Source organism: Sceloporus occidentalis, unplaced genomic scaffold, assembly GCF_023333645.1.
Source record: "Sceloporus occidentalis isolate IW3139 unplaced genomic scaffold, rSceOcc1.0.p SCAF_99, whole genome shotgun sequence".
NCBI lineage: Eukaryota > Metazoa > Chordata > Lepidosauria > Squamata > Phrynosomatidae > Sceloporus > Sceloporus occidentalis.
Window position 1 is genome coordinate 265,122 of NW_028317079.1, and position 16,152 is coordinate 281,273.

At 36.9% G+C, this 16,152-nt stretch overlaps 1 protein-coding gene across 1 annotated transcript in view; it reads left to right on the plus strand.

The window, feature by feature from the left end:
• LOC149284090 (netrin receptor UNC5C-like) overlaps positions 1–16,152 on the plus strand; it is a 165,974-nt gene that overhangs the window by 141,666 nt on the left and 8,156 nt on the right. Inside the window, exons 8-11 of the mRNA XM_089497134.1 lie at positions 3,767–3,832; positions 7,363–7,554; positions 8,665–9,009; positions 10,111–10,198. Coding sequence (XP_089353260.1) covers positions 3,767–3,832; positions 7,363–7,554; positions 8,665–9,009; positions 10,111–10,198 — 691 coding nt within the window. The remainder of the gene's footprint in view (positions 1–3,766; positions 3,833–7,362; positions 7,555–8,664; positions 9,010–10,110; positions 10,199–16,152) is intronic.

Sequence of the window (16,152 nt, forward strand, 5' to 3'; positions counted from 1 at the left end):
CTTAGGCTGCCAGCCCTCCCCTGTATAGAAGTAAATATGTATCTGCGTGTGGGCTTTAAAGTAGTAATGAAACTAAACTGCGAGATAAGGACTAAGCTAAGTGACTCAAAAATAATTGTAGAATCATCCATTAAATATTGTAGCCGTGCTGGAATCTCTGCCGATAGGTGTGGCCTGCTGGTATTTATAGAGAAGAGAATCAATACATTTCACATATACCTTCATTATTGTGGTAATAAAGCAAGTTACTGTAATAGCCGTCAGGATTATTGTGGTCAGATTGTCCATTACAAGGGGCAAAGGTTGTAAACGCGAGCATTATTTCTAATAATGGGATGCCCAGTAAAATGACAAAAATATTGAAAGATGCAGCCTTGCGAAGCTCGCTCTCTTATCTTTTAATCAATTAAGAAGTAGGTCCAACGTTTCAGAAGGAATAGGTGTCAAACTGGTGTATACAAGACAGTAATCAGGTAATCAAACTTTGTTTAGAATTTTCTCTTCTTTATTGATTAGAGCAAGTGACCTATTGGCATCATTAACGTAAATGTAAAATACTATCATTATTTAGGTCAACAGCGCCACTTCAATGAGAAGCATACATTAAAGGAAGCCATTATGAGACTATCTGTGTATATCATATTTAAGCACAAATTAAATCCCTCAAGGTTTTAATAGAATCATTTTTTTTATGTAGACATTAGCATTTTGGACACTTTAAGAATATTTCAATAAACATGTTGTCATTTTGTGGTGCCGTTAACCATTAGGCGGTTGTGACATCACTAATTATCCCCGTAATGCTGGGAATGGCTCAGATATCGATTTTTTCTTGTCTGCAAAACCATTATTCAATTTCACTGGACTAGGTGGCCCATTAGACAACATATAATTGTTGTGATCTCACAAGGGATCAGCTGAAATCACCTCTTATACAGACAAATGACCCCATAGAAGTAAGGAACCCAAACTAATAAATCTTTTTCAGAAGTGGCATTCTGGGATTTTTTTTTTGTTTTATTACTGGAATATGAACATATAAAAGGATAAAAGATACATGGCATTGTCTCGTAGTAGTAGTCCTTCAACATTCACTCTACTAGTATGTGGCAAAATGCCTTTTGTGGAGGTTTGCAGGAAACTTGCACTTTTTCATTGGGCAAATAATAAATTTACATAGTTTAGTCCAACATGCATGCACAATGACTCGTTATCATTTGTGTCTGGCATTTTAATTAATTCTTAATGAATGCATGATGAAGACACGTCACCTAAGGCAAGGTAGAGCCCCCAACTAAAATGATTGCTTCAAGTCCATGATAATTTGTATTTATTTTATTTACATTAGTGGAGGCCTTGAGAAATCTTAGAAGCCAGTTAGTGATGGCTCCTAAAATGTATGTTGTAACACCTACAGTATTGTTTAGTTTTAAGTTGTTCTGAATGGATATAGGCATGGGGCATCCCTAGCTCCTAAAACAACAAGTCAGTTCCTACATTTCTCTATCCATTCTTTTACTGTAAATACCTGCCAATTAGCTATTTACTTATCACGTTTCTGTGTATACATGTAACATTCTGTTAGTCCCTATCTATATATTTTATTAAAATAGGTACAAAAGAAATATTGATTCATTTCGAAATCCAGACTGCAAATGACTCATGGCCATATTGTTCATGTATATGCATGATATGGTGTAATTATCATGTTTGAATTCATTATGGATGTACACATGGTTAGCACTACTTTGATTAAATATACAGTTTTTACAGTCACATTAAAGACATCGACACCTTCTTTAATAATGCAGTCTCCTTACCTTAAGTCAAGATGTACAGAGATGGTTCTTGTGATTAGCAAGTAATGAGCTGTAGATGTAGTTATGTACATGTAATATATTGCTAATACTTTTCAAATTAGGTTGAAATGGTCCTTGAGATCAAAGTGAAAAATACTTCTTGCCACTTTCAAGCTACAGTTAATGAGCCTTGTTGCATTGAATCATGAATTTGTTTCTAGGTCCATCATATTTAACAAATTCCAAATTGTCATAACTTGCAGGATTTGTGTAGTACTGGGTATAATTACTTTATTTATTGAAGATGATCAAGCAGTAGATTATCAGGTTTCTGCTCGTTATATAACTCCAATTACTTCTCTTAAGATGAACACAAACCCTTAGCATTAACTAGATAGGGAGCCTACAGTTGTTTAACTACTAAGATAAAAAGAAGACCATTGTATGATGAATATCACTGGATGATCAACTAAGAAGATTGGTTTCTTACTTGTAGAGATAGATATATAACTCCATGGCGTTCAGTTTTGTTAATCTCTACCCGTTTTTCATTGAAGATGGTAGGTTATGTTTGGGGTAATGTTGTAACCAGTAGGAACACCTGAACCATATATCATCACCAGTTTGAAACTGAAATTTTGTACAGTTGAATTAACCTTTATTCTCAATTCACAAACTAGACCAAACAAAGTGATGAACAAAGTGTGGTCCATTGGATGGCCGAGGTATTCCCTCTATAGTCTGGATGTCCATTGCTTTGTGCTGATTGACATTTGGCAAGACCATGTGGGAGACATGTGAGCATTATGAGCAGTGCATCCCACTGGCTCCTAAACCTAGAAATATAAGATTTGATAGATACAGATAAGAATCATTCAGCCCATATTCCTTTTGTGATTAAGCAGCACCTCCCATGATGCTCTGCCTCTGGACCACATGGTTAATTCCATTTTGCTTCCAAATGACTCCAGTTGATTCGACGTAATTGGAAGGGTTCTCAGTGTACCAGAGTAGAATATTCAAATTCAAGCAGTCACATTCCAGAGAGCATTCCAAAACATGCATCGGATATTCTCTTCTAACAGCCTGGAGGAGATGAAACCACAAATGAATAGTAAGCTACTTTGTCATGTACATTTGTATATCATTAAGCACAATCTCAGCTTGAAGTTTCCGGAATGGGTTGCCTTTCCTCATTGGGTACTTGAGCAGTCTTGTCTGCTCTGCCAATTGAAGGTGCTGAAAGCTACCACATTCCACCTTATCCTCACCTTTGAAAACATGAAAATGAACTTGATAAACTATACCAGCCAATTAATGCATAATGAAGTCACATATACAGTAAATGCTTTTGTTGGGGCAAAGAGGGATCTTCAAATTAATGTGCAGAGACCATGTTACAATGCATAAAAACTAAGTCTGAACAAGTATTGCCCATATGGGTATTCTTCAAAGCGATTTTTTTTCTCCTTGTGTTTTATTTCTTGTGTCCACCTAGGTGGTAAAAAAGCTGTGAGTTATATTATGCATACATATCCTACTGTAGACTTTTGAACATGCATTCAAGATGGCAGCATGTGACCAGCATGAAATAAGACGGACATATGCAAATGGCCTCTGGTGTCGGAAATAAAATAGTTTCATTAGATTTTATGTTGAGCAGAAAAAAGAATTTACAATTCCAAAGTTAGTGACTCGAGACAGAATTTGGCTCTGAAATGCAATCTGCCTAGTTATTAATCCTAGAGAAAGCTTTCAAGCAGAGCCGGGATACGCGTTCACAATTATGCACTGGACCGCAGTTTGCAGACACTAACACTAAAGACCGTTGCCTCTTAATTAAAACGTTTTTTACGTTCATGATTTTTGTTATTTTACTTTGGTTCATTTGATTTTGATTTCCCATTTTCTGTTTGTTTGTTTTTTTTTTCGTTTTTTTTTTCTTTCTTTTTTGTTTTCTTCTCAAGGCCTGACATACCCTATATCACCTCGAACCCATGAACAGAAAACGCAGAATGAATACGGATATTCTTGTAAGTTTTGATTATTTCAGTTTTATGTTTCTCGCATAATGAATTGCTATCTTTCTCCGTATGAAGTCACATTTTAACTCAGCCGAGAACTAAATGACTTTGGAATGATAAAGGCCTGCAGTGTGTGAACAGATTGTAACCTGGTGAAATTATTATGCGCCCTTCTGGGAATGTATCAAAATATTGTGCAGGGCACTTCTTTGGTACTTAGTTATTGTGAATCCAATTTGGAGGCGTTATTCAAGTTATATTGCAATTTGAAAATCAAATGCAATTGTATAGATAGAGCTATGCAATAATTATATGTAATGTTCCATAACGTCAAAAATAAAAAAACTCTTAGGGTCTTTATTATACGAGACTTATGCTTTTTATGGTATAAAATCTCTCAGGGGGACAATAAGGGTTGATATTGGAGGAATAAAACCCACCAGGCTATTCCTGTAGTACCTCAAATCCAGGTTTGATAAAATGATGGGAGTTGTCATTTATTAGATGGTGGAAAGTTGCCTAACAATAGGTTATGTACTTGGCATTGGAGTTTTTTAATGACTTTAGAAATAGTTTTTTTAGCTATATCTTTATCCACACCCCATAAAAGTGCCCCTCTTTGGCCACTTCAAATGTTGGACGGTTTGTTTTAATAAAGCATATGTCAAGGGTTAAGTCCTGGGGCCATGATCTTATTAGTTAATTGACACATAAAAAGCTTGTTGCCTGGTAGATGTCATTTTTCTAACCTATTAAGTGTCAAAGCGAGGCAAGAATGCAAGTTTAAAACCCTCAAACACACAATAAAGCTGCCGGGTGAAATTTTAGGCTTCCAAATGTCCTGTTATGTTTTACTCTTCAAATGAATGTAAACTAGCAGATAACTCGCCAAGTTCTACATCAAGGTTCCATATAAGTTCCAAGCAATTAGTATGATTACTAATCAGTAATCAGCCATCAATGGTCCCCACTTGATTTGCGATATGATTTGTAGCGGAGGATTGTTGAATGGTGGGAACTTGGGTTATACTTTATCTGTAAAGTCATAGTGGGACATAGTGTTGGCACTCCAAGTGAGCTTTTGGGATCTTCCATTACTCATAGTTTTATTTCATATTTGTTAAATTAACATAAAGAATAGAGAGAAGTAATATTAAGGAATGCATTTTTCTCTCTACCTAAGACAGCACAAACACCCTACCATGTACTAACAGAATTTCGAGCAAAAGTATAGATCAAGAGGAATATATTTTACGTTACTGGTTCTCTCCTCATTGTGACATAAGGATGACACCATGTAGCGTACAGAAACTGTGTGATGCAGCTAACGCTGCTTAGATGGCAATGCCCGTCTGGGTCTTATAGGCAGAAGGATGGTTTTATTCCTACAGTTGCAGTCCCCATCTTTTCCATGACATGTCTTTGTCAGGATTCCAACAGCTGGTGCCCTGTGATGGTCTAGCTTATAGCCATGCGTGTCATGGACAATTTGCATTTTTTGTTTACAATGCAGCAATCTACCCTGCAGGGATATCTGTCCTGTAGAAATAAACAATATTACACTAAACACGATTTAGAGAAGGCTTTTAAATGTATAAACACATGGATATGGAACGATCCAGCTGCCATTTGCACTGAATTAGTTTTGGAAGGATATGCAATGAAAGAGCCTTCTCATAAAACCCTCCAAGGGGAAAAAGCCATAAAACTGTTTTAAATGCAATTCAGATGGCTTTTACTAAGCACTGGCCATCTACTCGAGTTCCCTATTGCGCAATGTGTTCATTATCGATACTAGCGTCATATGTTTTATCCCCTTGAAAAACACTGTGCGTACTTTGGGTTGCATCAACCATACTGCAGTCATTTGTAGCAGGCTAATTTCTGCTCTGTTCATTGCCAAGGAGATATACATTACCCATACATCATAGAAGAGTCCCACCATTCCTTTATTCAGATTATACAGAACGGCATATTTTCATGAGATAGATTGTATTTATCCGCAGAACACAATTTACCAGCCAGATCAACCATCCGTGTTAGGATTCTAGGATTAGTAATCAATATATAGTTCCAAAGTGGTTAGTTCATTCACATGAAAACATAATACCCTGTTCTGTGATATATACTATAGACAGCAGAAGACAACAAAGTGTTTTTTTTTTACCCTTTTTGAACCACTTTTGTATTCATAGGATAGCATCATGGCTTCAGAAACATTCCTGCATTCTTTACACTACTTCCACTGGAAGTCTGCTCCAAGTATTGACTTCCCTTTTCCCTTTCCTCTTTGTCATTTTAGGGTGTTTAGGATATTAAAGTTTCTACGTCTTTTTTTTGCATGTCTTGTTAGTAAGAAGCGTGTGCAATTTTAGAGGCCCTCCCTTGGATTCTCTTTGAATTATTACCTATGGTCTCCAGAACTAGACATGCTAAACGAGATCTCACCAGTATTCCATAAAGCACATTAGTACGGTACTTTTTTTTATTCCTGCTTCAGATACATTTTTCTATACAACCAAACATCCTACTGCTTTCTCATTTTTAAGTAATTTCACAACATCTCAGAAGGGCCAAACTGGGAATTAATTCCAGAGGCTGTTAAAATGATATATGTGTGGCCACTTTTTGGATATACATGGCCTCATGCTACACAATTTCATTATATAGCCGTGTGTATTGAGCCATCAGACACATGAATACCAATAAATGGCCCACCTGGCATTTGCCCAATGGCCAGTCCGAGCTTACTCCTTAATCCCTTTCATCTGATTAAGTCATTAGCCTGCTACAGTTAAATCTGTATTCTTCATATTGATTTTTATTTTCTAAATGAATTATTTTACACATTAAACTAAATACTAGTCTCCTGTGTCATTTGACTTACCCCTCCAAGATTGTCAACCCTGTTGGTAATGTTTGTGTTCAAACATGCATAACCTCCCTTGCAGACAATGGTAATGGCACTAATGGCCCTAAGAACTCTACTAGTAACCTTTACTCCTTTGAATGTCCTCTACAACCCTTTCCTGCATGTCTTTAAGGCAATGTCGTATCCACCAAATGACTTTTCATTCCTCTCCCAACATATGTAGTTTGCGAATTAACTTTTTTGTGTAGAACAGTGTTAAAAGTTTACAAAGCAATAAAAAGAGATGTATGACCAGGAAAAAAGGGATGTGTCCAAATGGACTAATCCCCGATGATTCCCATCATTCACCTGTCCTTCTCTTCCTGATTGGCTTCTTGAATATGTGTTGTATTCCTTCTTAACCCATGTTGAAAGTGGTATATGTGAGTGCCCAGAACACCCACAGGAAGGTCCATTAAAACCAGTAGGCGTTCTACTCTGCGAGGGTTAGCATTAATTTAGTAGGTTATACTGCCCGATAGTTCAAGTTATAGCACTGCACAAACATCTAAAAATAACTAGAACAAGACAAGTTTACATTATATCCTTATGTTGTAAAACTGGACTGTGTGACAGAATATTCTATCTGTGTATTGCTTTATAACTGTTTTTATTTTGCTTCTTCCAGCTGCTCCAAGTTCAGACAATGTAGCCCTTTATGTTGGCATTGTGATTGCCGTGATTGTGTGCCTAGCCATTTTAGTCATCGTGGCCTTGTTTGTGTATCGGAAAAACCATCGTGGATTTGAGTCGGATATCATTGACACCTCCGCACTAAATGGAGGATTTCAAGCTGTCAACATCAAAGCTGCCAGACAAGGTGAGTTCTCTTATTTTGTATAATTCAATATGTAATAACCAGAAAAGCTTTGTGTTTACTGAAATTCTCATGTCTTGCTCCGTAGGCTTGTACTGTAAGTTCTGTTAAGGTAAACGTCTACACAAATACAAACTTTAATCTTAAAAGTATCTACAACTAATTTACAGCTAATTTAATCTCTACGTTAACCCCTTGTGTATTTAATGATACATTATACAGGGCCAACCAAGTTCTTCTTAAAGCATGATGTATTGCAAAGTCAGGAAGCTACAACTCTCCTGAGAACTCCATTTAGTACGGAGAATCTTTTATCAAAGGAAACTACATCCAATTTTTGCTCTAGATAACATCATGTTTGTTTCCTTTACATTAGTAACCTCCTGCCTCCACAGTCACTGTTTGTAAATAAAGAACAGACTTCTTATTAAATCCCATCCCAGAGATTAGATAGAAGACATGCATTTCAGCTGTTTCCATGTGCTGTCACATAGGAAGAGCATTATACTGTGAAGGGACCATTTAAGCATGTAACATGCTTCATTTGTGGAAGGTTTAACAGGCAAATTAAATTTCCTCATCACATAATAGCTTTCACAGGAAGTACCATAAAATAAGATGAACAGCGAGCTGTAAATCTTTCAGATCCGCTCCTCCAGCTTGCTCGGTTTCTGGAAAATGCATATCGCTTAATTCTTTATGCGGCTTCAGACCAAGCTGGTTTATTGAAACAAGAACTTGTTGTCTTAAAGGAAAAGTCATTTTATGCCATTACCTACAATCACACTGCAAAAAGTATAGTTAATGGCAAATGTTTGACCATGTATTCAATGTACAGCTAAGCTTTTTAAGGTGAAATTAATTCCAACCTTTGTAGTTGTCTTCTATAAGAAAGTAAATGACATTAATTATGTTTTTATTATTTGAATTGATTTATTAAAGATATTCATTATACATAAACAATGCTACAACAAGTACAACACAAAGTTTGAAGGTAAACATTGGGCAGAAAATGCGAAAACAGAACAAAGTAGTGTTACTGGTCAACGAGAGCATACAGGGTAAATGTTCTACATTTATGATGACACTTTCCTTGATATCTACTGTACACAGATCTTCTGGGAGTTCCACCTGATCTAACATCTGCCGCAGCGATGTACAGAGGACCTGTCTATGCTCTTCATGATGTGTCTGATAAGATCCCAATGACAAACTCTCCTCTACTTGACCCTCTTCCCAATCTGAAAATCAAAGTGTACAACTCATCAGGAGCTGTCACGCCACAAGATGATCTCTCTGACTATGCTTCGAAGTTATCGCCACAAATTACTCAGTCTCTGTTGGAGAATGACACTCTTAATATGAAGAACCAAAGTCTTGCACGACAAACTGATCCATCATGTACCGCTTTTGGCACATTTAATTCACTTGGAGGGCATCTGATTATCCCTAATTCAGGTAACCGCTATCATTGTTTATTGACTTCCTGATTAAAATCATACCCTTTATAATTTCACGCAAGGGTCTGTGCTTACAAATGTTGTATAGTGTCCAAAAAGACCTGGATTCCTCACAGAAAAAAGTTGGCAATGTGTTGTAAAAAAGTAATGAGCCAGACTTGGAGTTGAGTGAGCTAGCTGCTCTTCACATACAGAGTTTTATAACAAATTCAAATCAATGTCAGCTTATGTGTCCAAATATTGCTTAAGGACACGGTGAAAATGTAATATCAAATATTACAGTACCCTACAAGATATTTAGTTGCAGTGGAGCTTCACAAATGTTTTAGTTAAGTTGGGGCTCTCTATCAGATGCCACTTTTGTAGGATTCTTATTGCTTTGGTAATGATTTGACCAAGCAACCACCGAGCTGCCAACTGACCGCTTTGCGAAGAAGTGCATGAAAAATCATTGGTCAAATTCCCATATTAAAGTACCTTTAATAATAAATTAATTCTAGTATGTGGGAGTCACCCCACATTTTTGTCACCCCACATAATAATAGGACTGTTCAGATTAAGAGGCCACCATAATACATCTTTCCACTCATGATTTTCTATTCTAAAAAACACTATGTTACTCAAAACATGTGGCAAAATTCTTTGCAAAAGTACATTAGCTTTTTTGTGGGTATCAGTTGTATCTCCTGAAATTCTATTCAACATCTAGGAAGGTTATTAAAACATTAAGAGAGTTCTTTATCTCAAAGAATGTAGTAGAAGCTAAAAGTAGAACATTCTGTTTGTACTGTTTTTTAAAAACGCAGGATAAAAAAATTTTTATTTTCAAAACATAAATATAAGATATTACTTTTTTAGGCCTTCATACCAATTACTTTGCTTTTCAGAGCTGCAAGTAGGGCTTCTATCGTCATGGCAACATTTTTCATCCTGGCTTTGAGGACTTAAATCCAACATTGCCCTGCAAAATGAATTCTTTTTATGGAAACATGAATGCGAGCTTAAAACATAAATTGCCTGTCTTCTCTTTACAAGTATCATTTCATATTATTTAATTGATTTCTCTATTTGTTTTTTTTTTAATCTTTGTATTCTTTAGGAGTGAGCCTTTTGATTCCTGCTGGGGCAGTTCCACAGGGAAGAGTATATGAAATGTATATGACTGTGCACAGGAAAGAGAACATGAGGTAAAGGTCTATGATATCATGTGTCAGAACAATATAAAATGGTACATTGGTACAATAGTCAAAGTAAGCCAAATGTGAGAATTCTTTACCTAGGATTAAAGTAAAGCAGCTTAATATGGCCCTTCAGCATGCTCTTCTCTGTTTACTATTATTTGCGCAATGTTTAATGGCAAAATGGCTTTGTTCTCACCTGCAGTCAGAGCCGGCCTTAGGTGTTCTGGCGCCCTGTGCGGACTACTCCTCTGGCGCCCCCCCATCCCCAAAAAAGAAAGGAAAAAAATCTTGTCGCTATCTATCCCCTCTCCCCCTTTATCACTATCTACCACCTCTTCCCCTTCTCACTGCCCCCCTCCCCTCTGCCCCTTCTCACTGCCCCCCCTCCCCTCTGCCTTCCTCTCCCCTCCCCTCCCTCCTCTCCCTACTTCGCATTATCCTTACTTACCTAGTTGAGTCCTGCAGTGGGAGCGGGAGGCGTCTGTCTTCCCGTTCTGCCGCGGTGCGAGTTTCACAGCTGAGCGTGAAACGCCGGCACCGCGACGGAGTCACGGAGAGTGAGGAGCGCCGAGCGGTTGCTAAAAACTTCACGAGCGGCCGCTCGGTGCCCGGGACTTAAATTAAAACATTGCGGTTTTTTTGTTTGTTTTAACTTTATTTAACATCCTCCATGTTAAATAAATTAAAAAAACCCAACTTTATTTAACATGGAGGATGTTAAATAGAGTTAAAAAAAAACAAAAACAAAAAAAAAAGATGTTTTAATTTAAGTCCCGGGCAGGCGCCCCTGTTGCCATGGCGCCCTGTGTGGCCGCACAGGTTGCACACCCCTAACGCCGGCCCTGTCTGCAGTTGTTGGAAAGAGATTCATTTACATTGATAAAAGGTATGATGGCGTTACAAACATCTATAGAAGCAACTCCGATGTCATCATCTCTTAATTTTTTTTTTTAAATGTATGTTAATCTAAAAAGCACTTCCATACTCAAGAACGTGTATGCTTGGTTATAATTTCTTTGTCACAAAGCTGCTTTTCATAAGATGTTTTAAATGTCAAAGTAAGCACAGTCGTAGCTGCTTTTCCATTATCCCTTTGTATGCTGTACCCTTGGTAAGAATAGGAGTTTGACATTGCTGCTTGCAGTGTACCAGAGAGGAAGGAGAGAAAAGCAAAAAAATAAAATCAAAGGTCACCCGATCTCCTGAAAATACACATGAGCATTGCATAGCCAAGTAAAATTGCGACACCAGCCTTCGCTTGTAGGATGTCTATGGGAACAGAGGAATCCAAGAGAGAAAATGTCTTAAATTGAATGAACGCAGGGACGCAGTGTTCACCTTCACAGCCAGCGCAGCAATGTACTTGTTGATTCAATGATTTCTATGTCATTTCTTTGGGCAGACCAGATCAGTTAGCTAAGATTACCTTTTAAACACAATTGTGCTGCGTTTTGTTTGTAGTATCTATAAAAACCTTATGTCGGAACCTTTGTCACTCCATAAGGACTTTTTAGACAAGAGCCAGAGACTTATTAACAATGTCAAATATAACGTACATTGAAAATAATCGTCTCAGAGCTTTTTTTCTCCCCCGTAGAGGGATAGGCAACTATTGGTATCCCATCTTTCGGGGATTACAACTCTCATTTTGGAATTACAAAATTGTTGCCCCTATGCATCACAATTCTGGGTATACCACAGTAAAAAGCTGGCCTATCACACATTTAGGATAAAGATTGTATGATTTATACTTAGAAATATGATGTTTACTTTAACTGGCATTAAAAAGTATCTATGTACCTAGTATGTAGTTTAAGTAGATGCAAACATTATCTTAAAGTACAAATTGTGATTTTCAATTGATACACAATGCTGGCAGTGACATCAGAATAAACATAGCTGCAGAGAAAAAATCAGCAATTATTTGGGGGGGGATAATTAGAAGAAGGAAATTCAAGTAGTGTTTTGCCAAGTTCAATTAACAATACATTCAATTAATTAGAAGCTGTTTTCAATGATTAAGCACTTAGAGCTTACAAACAAAACTATGTAGGACTAGAGTTGTTTTTGTTAGTCATGTTGAGATTGTGTGTGCTTTGATCATCATTTGTGATGTCATCATTTGAATAGAGGCATATAAAAAATGTGTAAATAATTAGAATGTAGATACAGAAATAGTAAAATGGTGGTTTCTGTTTAGTAAATATTAGGTTTTTTTTTATCACCCATGGTAGACACAAGATGAAATACCGATGCTATTCATCTCTTTCATTGCTTCATCCCTTTGCATTTTTTATATTAAGTATAAAAAAGCAATATACTCCTTTTTTAGAAGGTGTTTATAGCACATAAAGCTCCTACTGAGCTGTACATTATTTCAGTAAAAACACTGAGATTTCCTGCCTCAGCTTCAAGAAGGGCCCAGTTCCACATGTTCACAAGCAGAATGATATGCTTGACCATACTTGTTTGACCAGATCAATGGCAGCTATTATTATTCAAGTGGCAGCACTGCCAAAACGTATTATTTCCATGCCCCTCAATTCTACAAATACATTGTTCACATTGGATTGGTGTAGGACACGTTGTAATCCTCTCATATCCTGTCAGAACATGCACCGCATTGTAAAGTTTCTCAGGATGGAAAGTACTGCATTCACTAGCCAAGCTGAAAAAAAGAATGCAATACAAATGGATCAACTAATGACCATTTGACCTAACCCATTAACCACTGCCACTAGCTTACTCTGCCCTTTAAACTTCTGGCCAGCACCATGAAAAGGATTTAATTGACAAGGTCATTTGCCACTTCATTATGTTAACAGCCTTCCAAATGTGGAGCCATTCTAGTCTGTTTACATACCATGGAATGCTTGCACTTAAGTGCCTGAGTAACACAGATTTGGAAAATAGTGGTGCTGATTTGGGGATTTGAAGGAACTGACAAGTCATATGGATCTTGGATGTCAAGTAATTACCTTTGATATCTTGGTAAACACTTCATTACTTATGACATGTATTATTCATATTATCTAGAACAATTCTATCTCGTTTAAATGCACTTTTGGAAAGTAATATATTACACCTTTTTATACTTTGGAGTAGTTAGTTTAGTTGCTTTTTACCTTATCTGTAATATTTATGCATCCTTCCCAACGAATTTGGTGGCCAAAGAAGGACGCATTTGTTTCAGGTGGTGTGGTTAGAGATGGAACTAGGGTGGGACATTCACCAAGGCTTTTTTCCATGTTCCTTATTGAGCTATCCATAGTTTTCCTAAGTAAGACATTTTTGTACATGTTTTAATTTATGGGTATATTTCCTGCTGCTTCTATACTTTTAGAGCTCTAGAATACATACCCAGCATAGTTCTAAACTTGCAGCAAGGAGGAACATCATGGGAACAAAAGGGGGTATGAGGGTTTAGGTACAAATTAGGGATTGCCCCTCCTAAAGATCTACGCTTGGGAGGTATGGTTTATTACGTAAGAAGATATGTATGATGAATCTAGATTGTTATTTTAACAACTAAGTAAAGATATATAGATATACTAGCTAAATATATATGATATTTTGTAATTTGTTGGAAATAGCGGTGAGGTCATTGGAGATGCCTTTTCCTTGATTTATATTCTCCAACACTTGAGCTTTGAAGGACAGAATATATGCCAGAAAGGTGAAGAGGCTTGTTTACACAAGACAAGAGTAATGCCCTAATGTCTGGACAAACAGTCTGTATCCCAAAATAGCGACTTTGTCTCTCAATACCTAAGCCTACAGGCATATGGAAAGCTCTTCCATGGATATAAAGTATATATTGAACCCAGTGCACAGAATATGTTGTGATTTACAGCAAGATTAATTAGGCTTCAAGTCAAAAGTAAATATGATGCAGACATCTGCCAGATAACTGACTATGGGTCCCCTGTTCTGCATGTTACAATCAGACCAGTGGTAACCCACAGACTATAAACCAAGAAAAACCAAGAAAACCCACATATTTACTCAATAAATGTTAGATTAACCATTCACAAGTCAGGGGACGCCAGTCTATCAGCTAACTGTGATTGAAACTCTCCTCAATTGAGGAAACAAAGCTTGCCATACACTTGGTGGCTATACAAGGAGGGCAAGGCCAGCGTAGGATCCAGCCTACAGTAACCAAAGATCGACACCTATAACAGCACAAGCATAGGATGCCTGATGTTCGCGTTGTATTGCGTTAGGCCTTTGGAAACTGACTTCAGTGTGTAATAAAAGCAATGCTTCCCTATACCTTGAAGCTATAATGAGTTGAAAGAAATTTAATTGATGTATAACTCTTAAGTTCACAAGCTTTTGCCACTAAGTACCTTCTACGTTGTTCGTAGATATATCTGGTAGAGTACATCATTTCTTTGTCTCCTCGAAATTCATTGTGTTCTTGCAATATAACTGCTTTGGCGATTATGAACTAAATCATACAGCAGGTGTTTTATTGGTGTGAAAACAAAACTTAAAAAGCAGACGCATCTGTTTTATTTCTTTATTTTTTATGATTGCAACAACTCACTGGGGGCTTTTCAAACCTGGCGCAAAGGTGGAAGGTAGTAAACAGAAAGAGGTCAAATCAGAGTGATTTTGGCCTGCGTTTTCTAATCTTTTTACTTTTTTTTCCCCTCTTACCGTGCACATCCAGGTGTGAAATATTGTGGGTTAAATCTTGCAACATTATAATTTCATGTTGGGGGGGTTCCTAAAAATGTATGAAAACGAATCCCTAGTGATCTCCACTTTACTGTGCGCTTGTCATATTTCTCAAGTGGTTTTCCTCGCCCGTCGAAGTGCCATGGAAGATCATAACTACTTTAAAAAGAGACTGTTTGGTTTACAACAATGGGAGCCACTTCACCAGAACAAAACCATGAAACTGACATATAAAGAATGATGAAAGGATGCACTGCAGGGCTGTAATGCATGGTTGGCTGAGCACATGATTCCTTTACTGTACGTTAATGGTCCCCTACGAGTCTGGGTCATTAGTAAATCCAGACAGAGCCAAATGGAAAAAAAGAGCATTCTTCTTCTTTTGATAAGTTATTAATTTTAAAATGCGTTTTACAAGACTTTCTGCTAGAGTTAACTGTCTCTGCGAGGAAGTTTGTATAAACAAAAGTTATAGAACAAAAAGTCTTTCTTTCTGTATAAGTTTATACAAACTTTCTACAATCGGATAGATTGCAAGCTCATAAGAGCAGGGCCTGTCTGTACCAGGATGCATGTTAATCAAATGCTCAAATTATATATTGTCAAGTTTAATGTTATTGTTAAGTTAACTTTCCCTGTGATGCAACAGCGCTGCAGAATCCGCTGGCGCTCTATAAATAAATGTAATATATATATATTTATTTTTTATTTTTTTTTAAACTTTTTTACATGAAAAACAAGTAGAAACAGGTGTCTTCTAAACACATTTTGAAAACAATTTCGCAGAATCCAATCAAAGAGTAGACTAATCTTAATCGCAATTTATTTGGGTGCTTCATCACTAGAAAGAACTTCCTTGACAACTAAGTTCAAGAAGTTTATTCACTACTTCATATTGCTTTTCGCAAAAAAAATGATTGCGTTCATTCAAATGAAAGCAACAATCCATATGTATGACTCATGTGAATTAAATGCAATTTTGCAAGCACCGTGTAACAGGGAGCTCATGACAATTAATTGTCTGAAAGAAATTTTCCAGGCAAAAACTTCAATTTTTGTATTAAATCTGTCCCAGTGATAGTGCTTTGTTACTGGAATAGCTGTAATTACGCTTTTAAATTATTCAAAAATCAATGTTCTTTTAGGCTTGTTAGAGCAATTTTTGTCCATCGGACAAAATACAAATATAGTAGGGGGCATAGAGCAAGTATGTTCTTAACAAATGTACGGGTACCTATATATATATATATTATGAATTGCATGCACTAGGACAG